Source organism: Limanda limanda, chromosome 15, assembly GCF_963576545.1.
Source record: "Limanda limanda chromosome 15, fLimLim1.1, whole genome shotgun sequence".
Lineage (NCBI taxonomy): Eukaryota > Metazoa > Chordata > Actinopteri > Pleuronectiformes > Pleuronectidae > Limanda > Limanda limanda.
The window spans coordinates 17,775,088-17,801,942 of NC_083650.1; the positions used below are offsets into that span (position 1 = coordinate 17,775,088).

Here is a 26,855-nt window from a genome sequence, read left to right on the forward strand (position 1 = left end):
CTGTTTGCACGTTTGCATATTCATTAAACTCCTGGCACCATTAGGCTTCCTTTTTTATTTTCATACACTTCTATTTACATACAGGGCAAGACTATTTGACGGAAACAGACCATTATAACAAGATTAACACCACAACAGGCAAAGATTTGTCGCAGTATCAACAACACGCAGAAATTGGCCAGTTTCTGTTGAGTTAGATTGAGTAGCATAACCAATTCGTCTGATAAAAGAGACATCATCTGCTCATTATGAGCAAGTCTGAGGTGCTGTAAAGTAGCATCCATCCATCCATTATCTATTCCACTTATCTTTTTAGGGTTGCAATAGAAAGACTGCCAGCTAATCATAGGCCCAACAGATAAGCTGCTTTCAGACATACACTGAACTCTGGATAATCTCCTGAAAGGATCCAGACTGTGTGAAAATGCAAATGTACGTGTCAGTTTTTCAACGGCTGCAAAACTGAAAAAAAAGAAGACAAATATCTAAGGACGGAAAACTGACGCTGACGAAGATGTCAACTTCTAACGAGATTCAAGAGATTTTGGTGGTGGGCCGATGCACGTGTGGATGTGCTATAAATAAAATGCTTGATAAAATGTATCTGTTACGTAGAGTTCATGTCTGAGCACAGCTACAGAGACAAACAACCATTACCATCCACACCTCCAGAGAGTCGACAATTAACCAAATCCCGATCTGCAAGTCTTTTGACTGTGGGAGGAAGCCAAAGTAATTGGATAAATCCCACACATGAAAACATGCAAACTCCACAAGCATGGAAGTCAAATAAGGATTCCAACAGGAAACCTTCTTGCTGTAAGATAACGGTGCTAACCACCAAACCACCGTGCCATCATGTATAAGAACGTCAAACAAAGTAAAGGCATACAGTGTATTCTTATCTTGGGACTTTGTGCCTCCCATCTTGCCTGGACTAGGGGTGAGAGGAGCTGATGTGATTTGCCCTTCTTGATTCTCACCTCAATATGCAATATGCTGATACTGCATTTGTCTTCCTAATAGTTTATTCAATCTGCAACACTCTCTTTGCCAAATTGGACTGTGCTGTTCTGTGTTCGGGCTGTACCTGCGCCAGTGGCCACCCATGATTGGTCACATCCAATGGACTTGCACCTCAGAGGTTGCATGAGTGATTGCAGGAAGGCATGCTTTCAGGAAATTAAAAGCTTTCTCATTTAGTTTGAGGATTCTTCTCTCAAAGGGGAAATGAATAGTGAGAGATATCTCATGTGAAGTTCTTCAGTACAAATGTTCTTCAGATTATTTAGCACTGTCGTCTCAAAGTTCCCGGTTGGAAACCCAGATCGACCCGGGTCTTTCTGTTTGCATGTTTGTCTCTGTATGTTGGCCCTGCGATATGCTGGCCACTCGTCCAGGCTGTACCCTGCCTCTGGCCCAGTATCAGCTGGGACGACTTTCAAAAGCAGTTTAGATAATGGAACAAAGCAGGTGAGCATAGACCACCTAACACTCAAGTCCTTTTATCTTTCGACTGACTACGCAGACTCTTTTTATTGGAAACTCTTTTATTGTCTCACTAAGCAGAAGATTGCTCCCACTGCACACATCAAACAATAAAACTCTGTGCTGTGAGATCTCACATTCAGATCATAAACCAACATATTTCCTGTTTCTTTACCAAATTCCAATATAATCACTGCAAAATCATCTCAGGACCATTCTCACAGGGTCGCATTTAAAAAAATATAATAGAAATTGGACTAACTAGCTTCATTATATCCTGTGACTGACAGATAATCACGCAATTAAGCAGCAGGAGTTTGGGAACGATAAAGTGTTATTAGACAATCCAATGAAAGGAACATTGTGTTCTTCTTACTTTAACGGGATAGCAGAATGTTCTGTATGAAACAATAAATACCCTGCGTTGGCAAAAAGCGAGTCTCACGGGTGAAGCAGGGGTGACGATCTAACTCAAACTCTAAATTGATGTCATCTTTATGGGAACCTGTTTTACCTCCCCTTGTTTTCCTCTATCAGCAATCTGGCCTCTGATCAGCTCATCATCCTCCCAAGACGCTGCAAAATATAAAGACTTCCTCTGCACCAGATCGTCTGATCACACATGCCACACGTGCTCCAGCTATTTTTTTTAGTAAACCTATTTTTACCTATTATTACCGTTACCTGTCCTGGTTGACTTCTCAATCAATAATCCTGGTCGAGTGACAGGATCAACCGCCAGTCACACTTTCAGGCAAAGGTGGGATGTAACAATGTACATTTACTTCCTTTCTGTTCTTTTTTTATTTTATCTGTACTCACTTAATCAATTTTGATTCGGTAACTTTTCACTTTAACTCCATCAGCAAACCTTCTCCTCCCCTTTCAGATCTTTTATAGTTTTAAATGCAGGTAACATTAGACCCCGCCTCCATCAGCAGCAGGTTCACTGGTGAAGAAATAGCTGAAATGGATTCTGAAGAGGCCACAGCACTCAGCCATGAATTCATATGACAAGGTTTTCAGTAGCATCATCATCAGCAGCATTCTTTATTAATGACAAAGTCAGTACTGTAGTGGATAGTTGCATGAGGGAAATGGCTGCACTCAGTAAGTGCGCCGTTATTTTTAATACTTTTCACAAGTAGAACAGTTAATGTGGTACTTTTACTTATATGTGTGTACATTTTTGTTTATGTATTTGTAATTTTACTTTCGAAAAATGTTGAGTAATTCCTGCACCACTGCTCTACAGTCAATCCAGCCAAGCATGCAGTTAGTTCACAGTAAACAACTTTTCCATCTGAAATGTAGTTTCACATCAGCTCATATCTGTTTGAAGTTGTGTGTCATTAATTCAACAATAAGAGGAATGTAAGGGACAACTTTGAAACATAATAAAATATAGGAGCATATTTTCTGCGATTTTGGCTCGGAATGAAAAATTAATTGGTCTGTAGGAAGTTTAAAATGAGCTGCAACTGCACAGCCAGCCAAAAAACTGCTTTTATGATCTTTCTTTTTCATTAGATCTAGCAGTCAAATACACATTCAAACCATGATTGTGTAGAAAGAATAATGGGCTCATTTTTTTCCTTTGTTCTCCTGGGTGATGTTTTCCTATAAAGCCTTGTACAAGTGTTTCTCTGTTAATTTCTACCCAGCCCTGTAATCTCTACACTGATACTCTAAACCACCCCCTCTCCACCCAGTTCATCTCTGTGTCTCTTTAATTGGATTTTTGTAAAACTTACCTAATCCTCTCTGATGTGCCAAAATCCGTCAGAGGCCTCTCAACCCAGGGCAAGTGGCAAATGCTTAGTGAGAGGAATGTCCAGATGCTGTTTGAGAGCTAAACAGGTAGCATGATGTTTTTAACGGATGTAAATAGAGCGTAAAAGTGACCGCCCACTTTTAGAAGGGATCACAAGTTCCCATTGATTTTCTTCAGTAACGATTCAGAAAATCCTTATGAAAAGAGTTTTGAGCTACGAACCAGGCTGACCTGCTATGGGATGAATCATGACCATGAAACATTTGAATCAGTTCAAAATATTGAAAACAGAAAAAAGGCAAAGGTACACAAGTGTAAACACAAAGAATTTAAAAGGGAAGGAACTACACATCCCATACACAATTGGGAATGATCCATTTCTGTGACCTTCCTCCCCTCAAAACACAACATGTTTGAAAGCAAGGTCATGGTCGCTCTGTGGTAGCCTGTATGTAATGTGACACAATCAGATTGTAGCTGACATGGTTTTACGCGGTTGTGGTCGACATTGCCATGGTAACAGCTCCACAAAGGTCAGAGAAGTTGCTTTTACACTTGAGGATTGTGGGTAGTGTAATACTACTCCTTGAAATGAAGAAAAAAGATTATTTTTTTTTATGTAGTTTATATCATGTTCAATAATTTGAGGAAAACTTATGTTCAAAAATAATGGCATGGAGAATATTTATAGACATATTTACATCATATTGATGTGTGGCTTCTACAGGAGCATATGACGTTGTTTCACAATCTTGAAGCTTGTGGTAAGTCTATTATGGCTGATAATCAAAATCTCATTGAAAGGAATTATACTGCTTGAACCACACTGTTGAGCTTTATACTTGTGGATGCTGTAATAACGCTGACAATTGTGTGGAACCCTGTTGACTGATCTGCACCACTAAGCACTATAAAGTAGTTGTAGATGAAAAATTTGCTCATGTTTCAGGTAAAGCTTCGATAAAACCAAACTTATTACAGATCAAGAAAATCACAACAAGATCGTAACAGGCAAACAATGAAATGAAACTGGCTCCACGTACCTAAACATGCCTCTTTGATTTCTGTCTTGTCCGTCCGTTGAATTATCTTCACCACAAATATCACCGCCAGTGGGGTAAGAAAGGAAATTGCCTGTGAGGAATACAAGACAAAAAATAAAAGTACAGTTATCACTCTGACTTTAGAAAAAAGTCTGTTCTGGGACTGTTCTGCAGGTTAATCTTAAAAGTAATCTTTTCTTTGAGGAATGAAATGCTCCATTACACTGAGTTAATTTTAACAAGACAAATTGATTGTCCAAACAAGCTTCTTTATCGTACAGAAGAGTTGTGCTCCCTCACTTGATTGTAGATGTGGGTCTGCTCTGCACCCAGGTAATTATTCAGGCCCCCCTAATTAATTTCTGGCCGAATTCAGGATACTTTCTTTCATTAAAGCAACAGAGGTAAAGGCTGGGTTTCAATTTCTCTATCACGACACACACAGTGAATTAGTGCTGAGCTTTGTGTAAATCTGTGCGTCTCTGCCAAAGAACTCATTTAGCACCTGCCCTTGAAGTTGTTCAGAACAAACTTGTAATCACACTTAGATTCACTCTCACAGGTGCACTAAAATTTGCTATTTAAATTTTAAATTAAATAATCTAAAATGTCCTTACGACATGGCCAATGTTTGGGCAAAATGTCAACTGATGTAGACTTTCTACTGTTTGAAGTGTAGCTATGAACAGTGATGCCAACCAGTCAAGTTTAGGTTTACATTTCTATACATCTTAACTGCAACACACAATATATTCTACAGCAATTGCATGCTGGACAAGTTTGAAATGAAAGAGACCCATTACATCTATTAGTCACAGGAGGTGGTTGGGGTGGATTCGCACAAGGCATGTAACTTACCTCATATCCAGAGTTAAATTCAACCAACTAAATCACATTGCTTAGGTGAGGGATACATCTTGGTTTTAATAAACATGAAGTCGCTTAACTTTTCCTGACCTTGAGTTCCTAAACCTAAATTCACTAGATCCACTCATTTATTTTTATTTTTTTCATCAAGATCCAAGAATTATTCTATATGAAATCAATGGAAATTTTGAAAAGCACCTTATCTCACAATATTGGATCCACACCATCTTTTAATGGTTTCTTCCCTGACCCCTTAACCTCCCAAGTTTTGTAGAAATCCTTCAAATAGTTTTCACGTTATGTTACTAACTGTCAAACAAACACAGGTGAAAATATAACCTCCTTGGCAGAGGTAATAATGATTTTAACCCTACACGTCTACTGGTGGATATTCTGTTGCATGAGCAGAGGTTTGAATGTTGCAAGAAGAAATATCATACGTCAACTTGTTGCTGATGTGTTCAAAATCAACATTTGCTACTTACCAAATACCTGAATTAACAACATATCCTCATTATGTAAATGCGTACAAATGTAATCAGATTACAGTTACGTCTAGTTGTGTTGCAGTTTGGTTGAGTAGAAATTTTATTTTGAAGAGACAGTGTTACCAGAAAACATAATGCCTCCAGCCATGGCTGTCTGCGGAGCACAGGATCAAATACATCCAAAATGTTTGCAGACCAAATGGATTGAAGCAACAAGTCACATTTTTGGGATCTCGTAGCATCCATCACATTTGCCAGTGTATCTGTGACCTTTCAGTAACAACAGTTCCCATTACTTTCTCACTGAGCGTGTGAAGGAACCCAGTGAGAAACAAACACTTTTTCTGTCAGGTTGAGACTTTCACATCTTCTCAGAATTTATTCAGGGTGAAACTACTATCCTGAATGGCACCGGTACCAAAGGAAGAAAAAAAGCGTGGGATTTGATTTGAGTTGCCATAGAGACACATTGAGGTGATTAAAAGCATCTCAAAAGGTTTGACAATACAATGGATCTCGTCTATAAAATGTAATGGCAATGATTTCACACTTATAAAGACCATTCATAGCTTTCTTTAATTAAATTAATGAGTTGATATATTTTGGCAGGTGAGGCTGAGGGGTAGAGCGGTCGTCCTCCAACCTGAAGGTCGGCGGTCTGATCCCCAGTCTGAACCATCTGCATGCCGAAGTGTCCTTGGGCAAGATGCTGAACCCTCAACAGCCCCCCATAGAATAACAAAGGGCTGCAAGTAGATGCACTGTATGAATGTGTGTGTGTGAATGGGTGAATGTGAAACTGTACTGTAAAGCACTTTGAGTGGTCTTCATCAGACTAGAAAAGCGCTATATAAATACAAATCCATTTACCATTTACATATAGGCTACATACAGTATGTGATTCTGTGCAACAGTAGCTTGCTTTCAATACGTTAGTGGGGTCACTGTTTTATATGTCCTACAGTTGGTCTCTTGAAAAGCACTCTCTAATGTAGATGAAAAAATAGAAGACATCTTTATCTGAGTAAATCCCATTAAATAAACGATCTGTACCTTTCACCAAGTGCCTGCTTAGAGGAGGGACTAATATAATATTTACAGCTCTTGGGGTGCGCCCCGCTGTGGATAATGTGAAGTCGATTACATTTAATTCTCAATCAATTTTCTTACTTTGCATAAAATGGGACCAGAAAGGATTGCATGGTGATGAGATCTGATTTTCAGGCACTACATTTGCAGACTTATAATTCTTATAGCCGGTTGACAATGTACAAATGGAACCTTTAGTCGTGATTTATGATGTGACTGCTGGCTGCACACATACCATCCCTCAGCTTACCAACCCATCAGTACTCATCCCGCTTCTTCACCCGCTCTTTGCCAGCTTGGAATCAAGCACTTCATCCCCTCATGTATTTCCCTGTTCAAACATTTGTTTCCTTGGGCCTTCTGTCCATCTCCTGCACACCTGTCTGCCTGCCCACCTCTGCGCCTGCCAAGCTCACCGGTCCAGAACCTGCTCCTTTCACCTCGCCTCCAGCTCCCCTCAAGCCTCTGGCACGCTTGCCAGCTCCTCAGCCCTCATTCCCCACTCAGCTCTGGCTCCACGTTTTTCTACTCTGTCCTCCACCTTTGCTTTCTGGAGCCCTCACTCCTTAAAGGCAAAGTCATAGTCTCTGCTTTCGCCAATCTGCTGAGGTCCGCTATAGTATATGGATATTTGCTTGCAGCCCAAAATTTGTGACCATGCTGACTGTATGCAATTGCTGTGCATGCTCCAAGTACAATATATCCACCTTCTGGAATGGAATGGAGTTCAGGATCAGTTACGCATGCTTGGACCGACAAACCAACACGCATCCTCATTTTAATATTAATAGAACTTCTGGCTCGTACTTGTGACCGGAACAAGAATGAAAATCTCAGCGGAGACAGAACGTGGAAAGTATGGGGAACCCTTTATTCACCATTCATTTCTCAAGCCTGCTGCAATAAACCACCTTTGCTTCGAGTCTGTGCTCTGCATTCGGGTTCACCTTTCTAGCATGTCACCTTAAGCTATACTGAATGGAAAAATTTAACATTTCTGTCACTACCACAGTGAAAGAATGAACCCTCTCTTGACTGTGAGCAGGCTAACACAGGCTAACACAGTACAATATCTTAATAAAGGTCATAGTAAGTCATTACGGGGCATCGTGTAAATCCCCTCGATGGACTATTTTTAATAGCGAGATAAATTCTGCAGACCTTCAGGGCTACAGTCAGAGCGATGACACTAAAGAAGCCTGACTTCTGCCTGTCAGAACGGGGAGTATTTTCTGAGAGGCATGTGGGCGGGAGGCTTTGTCTCACACTCATTATTTAGAGACCTGTCATCAGCAGAGATCCATGCACGTTGAAGTTCCAGACTCCTCATAACTACTCTGTATTAAACCTTCGAGAGATAATTTAACTCACTGTTTTATGTACTGGAAAAGGGAATCCATTATATGTCAGGAGTATAGGGCATGTAATGCAGTCCTTATCAGAGCTCAATTACTACCCTTGAGCTCCAATACAGAAAAGGCATTAACAAGATATTACAGAAGCAGCTCTGCTTCATGTGGAGCAAATTCCGCTGAGAGTGCCTGGCGAATCAGGTTTAAGCGGTCACTATTTCTGTCTTTAAGGTAGTACTGCGACTGCTCAACAAATGTGTATATGTGAGGGCAGCGAAGTCCCAGTTTCAACAACATTACTGAGAAAGTCTAAACACCTTGATGCTGATTGATAAGTAATAGTTAGAGCTGGATAATCAGCATTTAAGGTGGCATTTATGATTTTTTTTAAATTTCTGTATTTTCTATAGCAGTTTTTATGCCTGACATGCGGATAAAGTCTGGCGAATCGGGTCCAGACGTCTCAGGGTACTGATATATATATTGGTGTATAGGGTTAAATTGTTTTAGGCTATCAGTGTTAGTGGAATTGTACTGTCTATTTGTTTTTTACGTTTTTGTTTGAAAAATCATCCTAGAAATAATAAAATCATAAATCATAAAAATAAATATTTAGTGCAAATATTATGGACGAAAGCTAAAACATACGGTTTTAAAAATCGGTCTGTGAATACCCCGTACATTTTAACCTGTCTTTATCTTAACGGTATTTCACATATTTTTTAAAGGAATAAGGATAAGAATGATAGAGTAGAGACGTGCTGCCCTCTCTCCTCTCGTCTCTTAGTCATTTGTCTTCCTGTCAATGCCACAAGCTAAATACATGAAGGGATATATTGCTCAGTTACTGATCATCGCCTCAACACTTTCATGATTTACTGTGGAAAACATTGAATCGACTATATAGGGTATAGCATTTTTCACAAATCATTCGGGCAGCACAACAGAATGGCGAATTCACTATAAAGTGATCTGTGAGTAATTTTGGACATAGCCTGGTCTTTGTTTCTCTTTCGCTTTTTGTCAGGTTGTCCTTTCAATGTGGTTCAGCTTGGTCTTGTTTGTTTGAGTTTTTTCATTTTTAAGGGATTCATTCTTCTACTGTAAGCTTGTTTAGTGTTTTTTTTTGCTTTTGGGTCCTCCATGCTATAATGTGATTGGTCAGGGCCAGGCCAACTATTACCCCTGCTTATATGCTGAGATGAACTAATCTCGTCTGGCTCTAACATCCTACTTATTGCAGAGACATCAGATTTGGAGAAACATTTTCATAAAATGAATAGCAAGAAAGTAAATTATCCCATCTCCCAAACGTCTTTACTATCTACTGAATCTCTTAAATGATTATATTCAAATTGTTTCCCAGAAATCTTGTGTCATTACAAGGTGCAGACTTTTGATAGCAGTTGGAAAAAGTTCAAATGTATGTGAGTATTTCAGGTTTTACAGCCACCGTTTCTACTTTGGCATCCTTTGTGTTGTCATATTTTACCATAATCACTCTTTGAAAATAAGACCATCAAATTTGCAGCAGCTGAGTCAGACAACAATGAGCTCCTTAATCACCGGCATGCTGCTTCTTAAATGCATTGAAGCTGGGGACTGTGGCTGAGAACAAAATCAGCACAGATGCTCCTATATGAGCTGGACAGTGTTTGCCAAGAGATGTTTTGGGTTATTTGCTCAGTGTTTACAGTTTGAGCCAGACGAAATGTATTTTTCATTCCCTGTTGTATCCGTTTGAAACCCGTCTTAACCTTGTACCAGTGATTTCTGTCCAAGAGATTATATTTACATTGGAGGCACAGCTCTCTATCAGATTCAATACCTCACCTTGACGGTGGAAAGCAGAGTGACAATTTTCCTGAATGAAAGATTCAGCAACTCACTGCGGTCACCTCACTCAACTAAACAGCGGATATGGTTCATTTGGGCTGAATAATGACGTACCCATCAAGTTTGTTATAAGAGGAATGTATAATTATAGCAAGTACTTACGAACATGACCCTCTTGGGAATGTGGTCTGACTCAACCAGAGGATTCTTGTAGAGCCAGAGCTCCTCCGGTTGAATCACTCTCTCAAACGGCTCCAGAAACTCTGTGAATCTGTAGCAAAGAAAAACAAATGTGCACTGATCAGTCACTTGTTTTAGGACATTCAGAGAAAGGTCATACAAAGAGTAGCATACCATGTAATGTGTAGACGTTGGAGATATGAGTGATTATTTTAATCAAATGTTTTCTTTAAGTGACTCTGCACACTTAAAAACTGCTCTTTAATTAATGCTGATGTTAATATCCCATTTATTAACATATTTATTAAAAATAAATCGACATTTATGAGTTGATCATGGCTCCTAACCTAGTGCTTATGTAGAGTCAACCATTTGAGATGTCTCCACTCATAAGAATGTCAACCTGAAAAGCTGCGGTCATTTTAAAATCCGTGGTGAAACTAAACCACCACATCATCTACCAATCAGAGACGTCCCCCATCCTCTCCGGCCCCTCGGACGCCACTCACACTCATTTGGATATAGATGCACCAGTGGTTCAAACAGCTCAGGAACACTGTGCAGTTTTCTTCCATCAGTATAAAAAGACAAATTTGTGGAAAAGGTGGTCTTCATATAACAATGCTGCTGTCTCACACTCAAAAGAACAAATTAGCATTCTCCTGCTTCCTCCATCCCGGGCCTGGCCACCCAGAGATCTGTCTGATACAACCTCATTCTCTGCTGTCTCAACAAAGTATTTTTGTCACTGCACGTTGAAACATTCAATACGTTGCTCTGTTGCACATCAGTTGTGCTGCGAGAAACCTCCTACAGCCACAGAGAGATCCAAATAATCAAACCATTAAACTCACAGTGTTTATGAGACGCTAGCAGCCAAACGCAAAACATAAGTACAGATATTCGGATCTCGCAGAGTGTGTTTGGCCTTCCAGTGATTAACTGAAGATTTAGCTCATGTTAGTTTAAAAAGATAAGAAAAGTGCTGCCACTCGGGACCCCAGAGATTAACTTAAGGCCTTAAAATCGAAAATATCTTAAACTGTTTGCATTTTGCAGGACCTGAATCTAACTCTGGTTCTTTCCTCAGCTTCCCTGCCAATGGCACAGTCACTGTGTAATGTTCACACGATACACTCTAGGCTCAATCATTTTATTTTATTCTAGATCAGTGATTTCCAACTAGTGGGTGCATGGATGAGACAAACAAACAAAGAATCCATTAAATAATAAAGCTGTGCAGCTGCCTGAGGTTTGAGAAGGGATTCTTTGGGTCCAGCAGTTCTTTTCCCAGATGAACAGTTTCAATCTGGGTGGAAAGAGCGCTTGAGTAATGCTCTCCCTATACAACTACATGCCCTTTAGCAAGACATTTATCACATGTCTGCTTCACTGGAGCCGCTTACTGGATCCTGTGCAGCCTTTCAGTGTGAATCCAACTGTGGGAATGTGGAGGAGGCCTATGGCTCAAAAGACAGACAAATCTTCTACAAACCTTTCCCACATTAAAAAATCATGCGGATTCATGTACAACAGATGTTCTTATTTCCTCCTCGCTTCAAAGCTACAGGAAAAAATATCATATACATCTTTATCTCTGTGAAAGACATGCAGCATATTACCCAGTGTGGAAAGTCTGTTTGTTGGTCCGCTGATAACTATGTGTCACGATGTTTTCACAAGGGAGCGGCCTAATCGCTACCAGCTCATTTTACACCTTGCTGCACCCGTGTGCATGATTCACTTCAGCTGCATTACATTTACGGCATGTGTGGCACACAATAAATTAAACTGCGCTAATGATACACACGATACCCTTCATGAACTACCCCCATTTCTCCCTGGTTTGTTCTCTCTTCAGCTCTTGTTCAGACGTCAGTGACAGCGGATGTTATTTTCTTTTACCAAGGATTAAAAGCGGACAGATAGAGCATAGACCACACACACACACACACACACACACACACACACACACACACACACACACACACACACACACACACACACACACACACACACACACACACACAGCTTCAAGGTAATTTAATACTGGAGTGGTCTTCAGTCACTCTGTAAGGCTTATCTTGCATCCAACCCGGAACGTCTTAATGAGTTTGAGGCTCCCTCTCCCTCCAAGGTAACCATACATATAATTTATCTTCATAATATTTGCTTTGGGCTCAGAGTCGTGTGCACAAACTCGCTGCCTTATGAAAAAAAAACAGTCAGTCAGTCAGTGCATTGACTTTCTGTAACTAAAAAAGCAATCAGGAAAGCATATAGCTCAGCCAAGTCACAACAGTCCACTTAGATTCAATCAAGCCACAGCAAATCACACACCCTCTTAGATATCAGTCCCCTTAATGTGCCTGATTTCATCAAGATCGATTCATTAGCGCCTGGGAAAACATTGACAAACACAATGTTAAAGAATTGGTGGGAAAAAAACTCCCTCCGATCCCCTTGGGAACCAGAATAAAATGGGTTCTTCCCTGACCCTTACCTTCCAACAAATGTCATGGTCATCTATTGTCGTTTTTTGTGAAATCTTAGTTGTACATATACTGAATATACAGTTCTATTTTGTGTTGGTTGTTCAGACCTAAGCTTGACTGCTAATGATCTTAAACGTTTACAATAACAGCTAAAAAAAGCAGCAAAGAAAAATAGTTTGACCTGCAATGAAAAAATTTAATTGGGAACGATCCAGCTATGTTTTCGGATACTTTTGTTTGCGAGGGATGATTACTTTCATAAGCTCAAAATTAAAATGCCTTTTGGACATGAAGTAATATTCCTTCTTCTTTCGGAGAATTTGTATGAAATCTCCTCGATCATACTGCTCTCAAAGGATTCAGATTGAGTATTTGACTCATCTTTTCTCTTGCAACAAAAGAAAAAAATTGTTATTAAAAAAATACTCCAATATGGCTGAGGCGTGCTTTAAGGCCTCCAGGCTCCAGACTTCAAGCACACAGTTGGAATTAATCAAGGGGTTCATCTTTGATTCTGTGGTTGGAAGTGCCTGCTCATCCAGGGAATTCATTTTATTGTAATTTAGATGCCGAGATGAAATCAGTAGGAAGTCTATCATTTACAGGCTGCTGACAGCGGATGCATTTGTCTGTGTGAAGCAGGAAGGACAATTTGGATTAGGCGCATTAGTAGAGCTTGGAGAGGTAATGACATACGCTGCATGTAGTCCAGGTTATCCTGCTGGGAAATAATTGTAATCACATTGATTCAAAGAGAGACGCAGAGAGGGTGAGAAGAAGTGGCAGATTTAGAATGGTAAAAATATTTGGTTAACAGCCATATGAGGTTTCACATGTATCATCAAAAGATTCATATTACATTTGCTCCTCATTCTTTTCCTCTTTTCCAACCAGGGGTGGATCCAGGGGCAGGGTCCAGGGGGGCACTGGCCCTGCTAAACTGCATTTGTCCTGTCAGTAGTCTTTTATTTTTGTTTTCAATAAACAAGTTACTTACTAACAATACCTTGCTTTTTGAATTAAACAAACTATTTTCAAAATCTATTCAATGATGTGTGGCTTTACCCAACAGGAGCTTAACATAGAATGACTTAAATGTGCACCTTACTGAATCAGGAATTGTGCATCGAGGTTGGACATATAATTGGCCCCTCTGAGTAAATTGTGGCCCCCCTACATCCGCCTCTGTTTCCAACCCTAAAACCTGTGAGATTGCAACCCTTTACCGTACAATACATGACAGAGCCTATAGAGACAATGAGAAGAGACAGAGATACACGATCAGAAAAGAAAAGTGTAAGAAGATAACAGTTTTTCTACAAAGACAGGCTGTCATCAGAGCTCCAATGAGACTGTTGGCCCTCTGACCATCTCTGGACAAAACCGATGAGCTTTCTACGTCCCCATAAACAACAGGCCCAGAACACAGGACTGCCTGCTGGCTGCCAGGGGAGTAACTACAGTTTTCAACAGCTTGTGTTTGATTTGTGTGGAGACATTTCTCTGCAAACACATAGAGGCTTCCAGGGGGGCCGCACCGTAATAGATTCATCCACAACCTAGCCGGTCTGAAGATAAATCTGTGAAGTTCTAAAGTTGTGAGAAGTTCCAAGATGGTGGCACCAAAACTTTTGAGTATACCTTTTCTGTGCTCAGTCGACCCAGGGTATGTCGGAAGTTTCCACGTTAATTTCCACAAAGAGCAAACATGACTACTTTATATTCTTGGCTTTAATACTTTACATCTGACCTTTTCCAACTCAGGAACTTTTTTTTATCTCCTTGTCTCTTCCCTGTTCCTCTCCATTGGAGCTCTGTAACTGGGCCAATTTATCATCACCAATTCCAATCCATCTCTACCAGATGCATATTCTAAATCTGTCTTGCGCAGCCACAGCCAAGGAAATAAAACTGAATTATTTCTCAAGATCTCCCCTGTCCTCCTCTCTCTATCTCTCTCTCTCTTTCTCTCTCTCCCCTGCTGAAACACATCGCAGAGTTTAGCACTCAACAGCATCAGGAACAATACGAGCAGTTAATTTGAAAGTTCTTGATTTACAATGCACAGTGGGCAGAATCTGTGGCTGTGGCCTTGGGAATAAACACCGTCTGCTGTGCCACCGTGACAGACAGTAAGTTAAAAAAAGTTGGGAAACTCGTCCTTAATTAGTTGGAGATGCTGCGAAGCAATAAGGCATACAGATGAATGGAATAGCTTATTGGATTAATTTGAACAAAACTGAATCTGAAAGTCATATTTTGGCTGGCTCTGTGGGGATGTGTCTGTGTTGGTGTATTCCTGCATCAGCCCATCACAGATACATCGAAACAGAAGCCGAGCGTTTTCATCAATACTGATCACATTATGTCGGCTAGCAGGGGTTGGCTGAGCCGGAGCCAAACGCCCAGAGCCATTATTAGACAGCATTTATCTTCAGGTAGAGGAGGTTACAGAGCAGAACTCGCACAGCATCGCTCACTTAGCAGACAGCCCTGGTGACCTTCGTCTCTCAGGGGAACGGAAAAGATCACGGAGCTTTAAAACGTCCTCAACACAGAGGCACAAAGCAGCGCGCACTGTGAGCTGCTGTGTGGATGTCTTAAAGTTAGCTCAGGGCAAGTCCTGTCCTTGGTAAGTGCTGAGGGGTTAAGCCGATTTCCTCACTTTGTCGCACTTTGCACCAGAGCTGTTCACAAGTTATGCCTGTTAGGGCACCTGCTGCAATCCGGGGACACGTTCAAAAGCACGCAGGGCATTGTGTCCACTCACGTTTGATTGCATTTCCACTCTCAGGAGGCGCAGCTGAGCTACAGGAGCAAGATGTGCGTGTGTGAAAATATGTGTGTGCGTAGTGTAGGGACTGAAAGCGGAAAAAAAACTAGAGCGGACCATCTGCCGGATCTGGGACACACTGTGAAAGGATTTTTCCCATCACATCAGAGGTAGGCGATCATCATAACATCCACATGTCACCCACTTCTTATTACTCCTGTTATTTAATCAAATGGCAGGGAGCTACAGAAATGTGACTTATAAGATTTAAAAGTCATCAGGATTACAGGTGGTGTTAAGTCCTGAGGGAAATTCCCATCCTCCTCTGTTCAGTGCATCCTCTGGTTCCTTTACTGCTGGTAAATTCCGATTCCTCCTTTTCTACTTGCCATCAAATCAGTGTTGAGTGCTTGGGACTTGATATGTTTTATATCTAAAAATACGTATCGGTAGAAATGACAGTGAGGAATCGGGAGAAAAGAAGTGGAAAGACATAAGAAGAGACAGAATGGTGGCACAGACTGTTTGCTTGCTCTTTGATTTTCTGGCTGAGTTATGTCCCACTGGTGGGATAACAGAAAATAGCCAAAAATAACACGTGCTAGTTTTAAATGAGAAAGCTCATCAGAAAAATGAAAGAACCTTGTGAGGATATGTCCAAAATACACTTAAGTACTTTTAATCTTATCAAATAAGTCAGGCTTTATCAAGAGTGTGTGTTAAATTAGAAGATTGTATTAAAACGTTTAGCTCTCTGTGTTTGTTTTGTGATATCTTATAATTTTGATGAGTAAAGAACTGTGTAACAAATCTTTATCTGTACAGCATTTCCGCTCTGCATCAGTAATTATCCCTCCCCACACTAATAGAAAACATATATCAAGTTCCCTTCCACATGCACTGGACATGTGCATGCTGGTGTAAACAGAAAGCAGATTGTCTACTCTGCAGTTGGTTGTGTAACAGCAATGGTGAAGAGAAAGACTAGAGAGAGAAATCTCCTTGGACCAACGACGAGCTGGAACTCCGACGGGACATGTTTACAACATTTTGCATTCACTGCTGTTAGTCGAGTCATATAACCACAGAATCAGTGCAAGAAAAGCTTTTTTAAATGCTTCAATTTTTTGCCCTTTAAGACTACAACGCAACCTTGGAGTTTTCAAACTAAAAAAATATTTTTTTACATACACAAAAAAAAGGCGAATAATCTCAGAAAAAAAATTTTCAACTCTGTTTAAAATACACTTTTTTTGCACATGTGTTGTATCATTTGTGAAAACTCATAGCACTGATCATAATAAGCGACCAGGAGGTTATATCACTTGAATCTGTATTGGGTTACAATGAAGAAGTGTACTAAAAAAAACTGGTAGTGGTTCAAAGGCACATTTTTACCTGCAGTCTATTAGAAATAAACTAAATGAACATGTTCTCCCCACAGTGCACATCCGATCACATCAGCTTTCCCAGAGCCGCATGATTCCAGGAGATGTGCTCAGTAACAATCGTCTCAGTTACAAAAAGGAAAAATCTGCAATGATTGACAAATGAGAGCCGCAGCAGGTGAGTCTCAGTTAATCACAAATCTGCAACTCACAAACTCATCACTGCCGGAAGGTTTTGCTTAAGTTTCCATTTCTTACTCCACACAGGAAAAAAATGAATCCTGCATTTGCCATTCGTGCAAAATCAAATCTAAGTTCTCTGGCATGGCTCGATTAAAATAAAGACGACCGGATATCTGTGATTTAATAAAGCGCTGCTGCTGCAATTCGATTAGGAGCAGGACTCAGTGGAAAAGAAGGGAGGCGACTGACAGAACGAGGATACATTATTGATTTAATCATGCCACTTTATTTCATTCATTACTGGACCTGTAGACCAGAGCACAGCACTGCTGCCTTGACGACTAATGGGTGCTTTTGTGGGGTGTTGACTGTTTGCTGGGGGATAACTGCTCTTTTTAGAAATGTGAGTTGAAATCAGGCTATAGCATTAATCTACCAGATTACCGTGAACTGAAATCCTACATTTCAGGCTATACCTTTTTGGCTGAGAAGAGACCGGACTGCAGGGAAATGTGAGGAAACAGAAGTTATTAGGCCTGAAGGTGAGGCTTTGTGGCTGGTTATAGCAATGGGATGAAGCCTGGAGACAGAACTGAGACCTGGGTACTGCGGGATTGGTGCCTCTAAGGAGAAGAATATCAATTCTAATATCCATTTCCAATATAATCGCCCCTATTCTGTGGAAAGGAAAGTGAAGAGCCACCTGCTCTCGGGGGGAAAAAAATCACATTGAAATCCTCATCTCAATTACAGCAAACAGCATTTTAATGTAATCATATTTAATAAATAAAATTACTGGACTGTACGGAAGGACATTGTGTATTTTCCTTACAGCTATCCATTATGTATTATGCCATGCAAGTCCGAATTCTGCAAGGACAATAAATGTCACATCCCCAGCTCGCTCCGTCTCTGTTTGCGTCCGTGCTTACAGTCAGGCTCTTGACCGAGTGTGTCAGGAATGCACAGCACTGGTCCTGTCACAAGCAAGGCAGGGAGGGAGGGAGGGAGGAGGGGAGTGAGATAGATGCTGAGTGACACTCTGCCAGCACCGAAGTCCCCGGAGAGGTCTCTTCTCAAGTTGGCTAAAGGGGACAGAAAGAATAAAATACCAGGCTGAGCTCTGGTGGTGCAGGGATACAGAGGGATAGGATGCTCTTTTAGTGTTATGTAGCTGCTCAAAGTTGTGGGATGTAACTAAGTACATTTACTTAGTTAAAAAATGTTTTTTATTTATATAAGGTTACTTGACTACATTTTTTTCATAGCTGTACTTTATTTAAGTGCATTTATATTTCAGGTACTATCAGTTATACTCCACTACTCTGCATTCCATGTCCAAATTGTTTTTTATAGTTTCAAAAATGTTTTAATAACTACAGGGGAACTGGTTCACCGATTCAATCAGAGCAGGTAGGTAAGATTAGACCCCGCCTCCTTCAACGAGAGCAAAGTTGGCCAGCAGCAGCAGAGACTCCAGAGCCTTGACTGAGACTCAGCCATCCTGACTTAATAGACCGTTATATTAGGGAACAGGCTACACTCGGCAAGTTCTTTTAATAATTTACACTGGGGGAAAAAATGCATGCCTTTACTACCACAGCAATATTACAAAAAGCAACTTTCACCTAAAGTTTCTAAAATGTTGCGAAATCCCCCATCATTCTATGATAACAAAAATAGACCCCAAAAAATGTAATACATATTTCAGAGCATTTTGCCTTTATTGATCGGACAGTGGGAGTGAAATGGGGGGGCAAGAGCATGGAAGACACAAATAATCACTTTGCTGAAACAACAACAATGAGTTTCAGTCTGTCCAAAAAAATTAACAAAGGCAGATATATGATAAAGATAAGATTAGTGAAATTCTACCAATAGATTTGAAGCTGAAATAAATCGTTGTACAGTGCACATTTTATCAAAATTGGATGACTGAGCTTCTCGCTCTCAGGTCGGGCTCAGTGTTGAGTTTAGATCTGTGCTTTGTTTTTAATAAGACAAAATCAGATAAGCCCATCTCACAGAAGTAGGAAGTGGCAAAGGGAAGCCAAATGCTCACAGCCCTCTGCCCTCTGCTCTGTGAGAGGATGTTGCCTCTCCACATCGAGCCAGAATTCGCTCAGAGCCTCAGCTGTAAACTCAGCCTCCGGTTTCAGTCAGATGTCACCTTGTTGAACTCGTCCTCTTCTGCAGACCTGAAATCAGCAGGTCCTTTGAAAGCATTAAATGGATCTATCACCCTGAAGTATTTTTGGAGGAATCACATCAGGGAAGATGTACGCTCCTTCAGATGTGGAATCGCTGAGGTAGCTCCACAATCAACTTTGCACGGATTCTCGAAGGAATCAGTACTTCAAGTCACATGGCCTACTTCTCCAGCTTTTGAGTGAACACGCTGATCTTGTCAGGTGAGGAAGATGCTTGTCTCTTTTTTAGAAGCTGTGGATTTAAGTCCTTCAGCTTTCCAAATATATCACTGAAATAGGCCAGTTTCACCAGAGGCTGTCACTTAACTTGCACGTCAAACAAACGCTCCTCCTCAAATGTTTCCTCTCTGAGCTCAGACACGTAACATCATTGAGCACAGCGGAATGTTCAGCTACCATCTACCATGGGGAACTGCCGTGCTTAAATAAACCACACTTACAACATCAGTGAACCTCATTTAGCTCAAGGATAACCTGCTCTGATACTGGAGCTTTTCTTTGTATGACACAGAGCATCCATTGCACATGTAGCTCTTGATTAGTTCCTGTGAACCCTTCCTCCTCCCTGCCGTGGTCCATGTACCATCCGTCTAAACACCCACACAATTCTTCCATTCAACAGGTAGCAGTCAAGAAGCCCAAAGAGCTCAGCAGCTATCACTCTGTTGGGATTAATGTCGGTCACTGAAATCCGCTGCCACTCAGGCATCAGATCCTACACACATGGTCCCTACTGGACCAGATCAAGCAGATTTCGGTGCTTCACTTTGTGGCCTAAACTGTACTGAAGTAGTTGCCCTGCTAACGGACATCATAGTCACAACTGAAAGGATTCCGACACTGAGAAGTGCAGCAAAACGTTTTTAAAACGTTTTCGTGTAAAGTGAGGAACACAACAAACCCAGTGAAGCACCTGGTGAGTTACATTTAAACCTGTTTATTATGAAACTGTTATTTATTTCTGTTTTATTCATTATGGGATGATGTCATGTATATTTGTTTTGCACCAATTTATATTTGTATATTTGTAGAATGAGTATACGTCAAACTAAATATGTTCATTCTAAACTTCTATTTTGCCTTGGCAATAAAAAAGCTTTCTTTTCGTCGACCATTGTTTTGCCAGTTCAGTCAGACAGCTCACGTTCAAACATTTATTGCAGCATTAGAACAGGTTTAGCTTCAACTTAATCGCCCCCCCATATGATTACACAGGAATAATGGGAGTGATTAGCAAATACTTGTAACCCCCCGCTGGAGCCTACAGGTGGATGCTGGGGTGGAGGTGCTGAAGCAACCGCTGGAAATGTTGCATTAAACATTTAAACCGCAGCAGTGCGAGCTAAGGGGATGATGGGAAATTTCTCTCTGCTTAAATAGTCAGTGAGTTCTTCAATGTCATTTGAAATCAGTCACATAATGTGTGTGATTGACAGAAGGGCAGCTTTCACTTTTGTGTTGGTGTCGTAGATGAATCCACAGCCAAAGCTGGGGGGGGTTTGAGCTCCACCGCTGTTGGTTTCTTTCACTGGACAATTCTGTGCATGGTTATGTATGATGCCGTTAGTGCTTTGTTGTTCCTCCGATGCAGCTTTTACAAAGGGATGTTCCTGATGAGTTTTTCGAACATAAAATACCCAATGGTCTCTTCTCATCCCCCACTATTTTCACCGTGAACAGAAAAAACAAAATCGGTTTTGTCGTGTTTCCTTGACTTGGTTTTCGGTTGTCTTGTTTTTTCTCAGAAGCAGTGTCCGTTGTTTCTTTTCATCCCCATCAAATATGTCTCCACTGAGTCTCTGTCTGAACACCAATTTCTAATATGAAGCATGGTTTGTTTATTTTTACGGGGGGGAAAAAATCCAACATCAAAGCATTAATTCCCACTCAATGACACGCACCTACCCTGTCATGAGTCTGTATTGGGGGGGCGTGAAATACATGTTGAGAAACATTGATTTATCTGTGATCAGCTCAGCCCAAACACCTGATGTTTCTGAACAGAAGGTGCAGATAGGTGACAAATGAAAAAATAGAAAAAAAATGCGATATTCCATCAATGGATATGTTTTGATAATGGTGGTGGGGAGAGCTGTCTTAAATGTTGATCCAAAATTTTGTGGTGATTATGATCTGTTGATTGTAAAGTCAAACACATATAATTCACATAATTTCTCTACATTTCAAACCGTTCAACGACCAATCGTTCACTTTTCCTTTCATTTGACACCCGGCTGCAGAAAGACACTTTTAAAATTGATTTTATGTATTTATTTACTTTTATATTTATAATATTATTGGGTATGTGTGCTTCTTTGCTTGCGTGTGGGTAAATCGACTTAGGGCATGAAGGTAAATTTGTAGGTGTCATAGTAAGAAACTGGGTAAAGATGGGAGAGGAGCAGAACAGAATTAAACAGAAACACAAACGCACAAACAGTTTTTAGAGTGTGATGTTGTACTGTCATGGATCTGTAATGACGTAAAATACATCTGCTAATCTGTAAAGTGTATTTACCGAATGTTGTCTGGCTCCGGGTTATTTGAATTTATTTTTATTCCCTTCCTTTTAGTTTTTTCAGTCTACATCATGATGAGTTTAGATCTCATTTGGAGTGTCTTTCCAGAAAATAAACCTTTTTCATTTCAATTTATTATCCTCTTGAAGGGGATGGAGGATGGAATGATTTGTTTGTCATACTCCCAATTAAAACAATGCACGTTGAAGCATCTCCTTTTTTTCTCTGCTTATTTAATCTCTTTTAGAGAAAAATAGGGGGGAGCCATGCTGCCAGACAAAAGTTGGATCAGCTGGGAATCACAGAATGGGACCCAGCCACTGCATTACATCTGTTCAGCCATCTCAGCTATCAGGTATAGCTCACTTACACACCCTGTACACCCACTGGTGTTTTAAGATGTTCTGCGGACGGACATGACGTCGCCAAACTCCAAGCACTGATATAAATGTCGAGGGAATCCAAGCTAACAGGAGAGTGAGGGAGTTGTCATTCAGTCCCTGTCTAAACACACCCACACAGTCTTGGGTAGAGCTCAATTTAACCAAAAATAATAGGAATGTGTGTGGGTCGGCTGTACACATTTTTCCAAATACTCATACAGGTTCAGTGTGACCAATGTAACAAAATGAAAAATATCGAAATTGAACTTTAACAACTGCAGAACAGCGAAGTGAAACATGTTTTCATTAAGTGGCTTCTGAATGAAACACTCTTCAGTAATTTAAAGGTAAAAATTTGAGAAAGTAAGGGGGAAATTTAAAAAAAAAATTTAAATGTCAGACTTGTGCTTACCTGATATTGAGGAACTAGTTTCACAGGTGAAGACATTTCAGTGTATAAATGTAAATATTTTACAGCTGAAAATATCTAATTTGATGAAATCAAACAAATATCCTGGACCCAGATGCACCAGTTAGATTCAGAAATGATTTATTTGATGTTTTCCCAGTTCAAATTAAAGCATAGTATAGTAAGTATTTTGTTTTATTTATAAGATCCATAGTTAACAATTTTTAAACTTCCTTTGGGTGTAATCCAATAATCTTGCATGTACAGTATCTACCTGGTATATGCCTTGCTATAACACCTCCTTCTGAAACCTGGATGTAGTCATGTGATTTTGGATTCTATGTGGTGTGCTTCTCTTCAGCTAAGACTTTCATATTTCAAACATATTTCAAAGTGAGAAAATTGACAGAATAATGTCACTAACCCTGCATATCAGCTCCCTCAGGACCATTATACCAGCAGCTTGTTTGAAGTGAATGATGGCTTGACCACACGTAAAACTACTGGGTTCTGCCACACACTGGTGGTACATAGAATGCATATGTTTTGTCAAGGCCTATTTCAATTAATTTGAAATTGAATGCAGTGTAAGAAAAAGTAAAAAGGGTCTGATCACTTATATGTATGATTCACCCTGTGCTGTGGCCAAAAAACTGAGCTATCACTCTGGAGTGAAATTCTCAAGGAAAACCACAGAGGAGTCATCAAGGAAAGAGTCTGGTCTGACAGCAGAACCCAGGGGCCTGAGGGGACACACACACACACAAACACACTCACACACACGTGGCGATGAAGGCTTCTTGGAAAGGGGCTTGCTTGTTTTGAGCTTTGGGCCACGGGACTGCAAAATATGTGTGTGTGTGTCTGTGTGTTGGAGGGAGACTCTCTCATCTCCTCTGCCTGTCTTCTGTCTTTGTACAGATAAGAGTATGATTCAAGAAACGACAGTAATGGAGCAGATCTAAGAATATACCTGAGAAAGGGACTGTGGAGGGAAAAGTGAGGTGCAAGACATTGTGATGGGATGAGGCGTGAAAACTGTGAGCGGATCTTCCTCTCTGCTTCGACACTGAGTCTACACCTTCAAGGTCTGCAGAATCCACCCCCCTGCTCAGCGTCCACCTACTGAGCTGCAGTCATGGTTCAGATATTTCTTCTTCTACTGGCTAATGGTGAATTTTTACAGAACATTTGCAGACAAATAGAGTGAATACAGGAACAACCATGCAAAAAATATCATGCACTATATTTCTATAATACTGTAGCAATCATTCACATCTCCAGGGCTTGTAACTGATATTGATACATTTCATCAATAAAACATATTTTAATTCTGTTTCTTGTCTAGTTTGTAATGAGAGATTTAAGTGCTGGCTGGAAAACAATTCATATTTGGGACGAAGAATGCAACTCTACAAAATAAAGCTAACTTCAGTCAGGAAGGCTGTGTTCATGCACATGTGTCCTAAAGCATTGTTCACATGAGACTACGTAGATGCGAACTATACTCAAGTACAGAGGCGTTTATGGTCAAAGCACTGCAATATGATCCAAACCACTAGTGGGCGTAAAAAGAAAATAGGCTGTGGATAAAGACACACGAAATTAAGCAAATAAGCTGCATAGCACAATGATGCACACCATCAACATTGTTTTCAGGCTCTCTGTGCTTGATGATTTGGAGAAGCCATCCCAGATCCATCAGAATCAGCAGGACTGCCCCTTGTGTTGCCAGAATACCTTATTTCGGTTTTAACAAAGAGATCTCTCTCCATCTCTCATGTTCTTCCAGACTCGCCACAAAAATGCGTCCTCTTTGCCAAGTGGGCAATCTCTTCCAAGGATGTCAGCACTATTTGATTGCCTCTGTGGTCTTTGCAGGACGAGTTGTAAAGGGGCTTGTAAATGTGCACCATCGCACCAGCAACACCACAGCGACTATAAACCAGCCTTAAGTCAGATGCACAGTTCTCGCTATCTCCTTTTCTCTTTCCATCCAATCACAACCTGACACGCTCACATTGAGCCAATCACCTGTCAAAGTTTAAAATGTTCTCTCTACCTGCTGTCATTCAGTTGTCAGTTTAGTTCTGAAATCACTGAATGACCAATCCACCACCCCTGCTCCAACTCAACTCCGGATACTGGGTCATCCTTTGAACCGTCCAATCAGAAACATTCAGTAGAAGTCTTGAATTTGTGCTCGATCCCTCATCACCGCCAGCAGCGTCGAGGCTCTTGGGGAAAGTCTCCATCATATCCAAAGCACCTGGCGTTGTAAGCACCAACTTCTATTTTCTCTGTTCACAATACATTTCATCTGAATCTAATTTGTTTCTCTCCTGAGGCTAATGAATTCTCCCAGAAGTCTCTGCAAAACAAGCGCAGCCTGGAAGTCAGTCCTCTCAGAAAGTCTGTGCTTTCAGCTGATAAAGATGTTACGTGTCGTAGTTAGGAAACCTTCAGCAGCCATAGTAAACCAGGTGACACAACATATAGGCACAGTTTACAGATTTAGTGAGTAGACAGTTGTTCTCTTGTTTGTGTGATAGCATGAACAACATGAGATTAATCAAACCAGACAATTTCTATAAAATTTCCCCGCAAGAGTTTCTCTTCTCTTCTTTCAGTTTTATTAAATTTGAATCTGTCAATTTATATTCATAAATGTTTATCTCCCCTTTTATAGATATATTATATATATATTTAGATTATCTTATTAATATGGCTTTTCAAATATATTTCATGGTATTTTATTGTCTGCTTTTTTTTGTCTTTTTCTCTACACGTCGGTCAGTTGTGAAGAACTAACATAAACGGTGCTTTACAATTTAAGTTTGACTGATCGATTGGTTGTATTATATTATAATAAGTCCTCAACCCTGAGTGACCATGCAGGTTGTCTGTCATCCCTACCCTCAGATACAACATAACCAGACCTCTGTCGTCATAGTAACAAGAATACAGCCCATATGGGAGTGCAATCAGTGAGTGTATACTGACCTTCGTTGGCAAGGAAACAAAAATAAGCACACTGATCAGGCTGTGGAAGAGTGGCGCATACGTAAAAACAACCATCTTGTTAAAATTTGGGAAATCTCGCTTGATAGTCAGATTGAAGAAATTTCATCATCATGGTAAAGAAACAACACTGGCTATCACGTGTAACTTTTTGTGGTAAATTCTCATCGTCTAATAAATTCTTGATGGAGTGATTGGCTGGAGAGGAGGGCTGCTGTTTTTTGCATGGAGGTACAGAACAAAATGGTCGACTAATAGGAACGTGGCGAAAAAAGACTTGGTGTATTCCTTTAAGAGGAACTGTAGCGAACAGACGGTGAGCTGCCCACAGGGAAATAAAGAGATAAGGTTGGATAGATGACAGAAGGGACGGCGAGCCATAATGAGCTGATCAATTGATTGTGGAGAGTGAAATGCCAGGAGGCTTAGAGCAGTGACATACTGAGCTGTCAGGGAATCCCTATTCTTGCTGTGATGGTCAGCTGCCTTTGCTGTCTTTGGAATCACGGTTATTTCTGCCACATCACCTGCAGCGGTTTGTTGATCCTCACTTTTCTCCCCTTCTCTGCTTCCCCTCCTCTGTCCAGCTGCGAAACGCAAACCTCCATTCTGCTCATCTTCTTCCTTTCTTTTCTATCTGCCTCGGCCTTTTGAACATTTCCAATCCAACTGATCTTGCAATATCATTCTATCTTTTTTCATTGACCTCTCAGATACTAAATTCACCCGCTCACCCATTAAATCTGGCATAAAACACAGAAATCATTGAGGCTTTCAACTTTGTCTTGTCAAATTATCATTTGTTTGTTTAGTTTAATTGAACATCCATAAATAGACTTTTCATCAGCTCCGAATGGACAGAGTAATTAATCAGGTTGATTTTACATTATCAAGCATAACAATGGTTGCTGTCTCTTAGGACAAAAATTGAAAAATGAACAAATCTAAGAGGTCACACTCTTTGTTTTTTTGAATCCCCCGTCTCTCTCAGTTTGACATACCAGCATCCAGGTGGAAAGTGTTTTCTTGTCCCTCCAGCCACAATCACTTGTGAAGCCTGTAAACGACATTTCATCTCTAAGATAATGGGGGTTGCAGATTGAATGACCTGTGATTATGTGCCTCAGAGGCTGCTGATGGTAAAATAAAAATGCAGGGAGAGAATACACAAATAAAGAGAAACACATGTCAAATGAGTCATGAGCACAAGAGAAAGGCTCAAACTGAGAAGCAACACAGTGTGTGTGTGTGAGGAAACAGACACAGATTAACACTGGTGTGCATGTTGGACTTTCTTGATCAGCAGCATTGAGATGAGAGGTTTTTAAGGTTTTTGTGGATTGAGTTTAGGATTACA

The 26,855-nt window shown here is 40.5% G+C and overlaps 1 protein-coding gene across 1 annotated transcript in view; it reads right to left on the reverse strand.

The window, feature by feature from the left end:
* plpp4 (phospholipid phosphatase 4) overlaps window positions 1–26,855 on the reverse strand; it is a 43,503-nt gene that overhangs the window by 11,459 nt on the left and 5,189 nt on the right. Inside the window, exons 2-3 of the mRNA XM_061087688.1 lie at window positions 10,100–10,208; window positions 4,306–4,396 (exon numbers count right to left, since the gene is read on the reverse strand). Of these exons, the coding sequence (XP_060943671.1) occupies window positions 4,306–4,396; window positions 10,100–10,208 (200 nt within the window). The remainder of the gene's footprint in view (window positions 1–4,305; window positions 4,397–10,099; window positions 10,209–26,855) is intronic.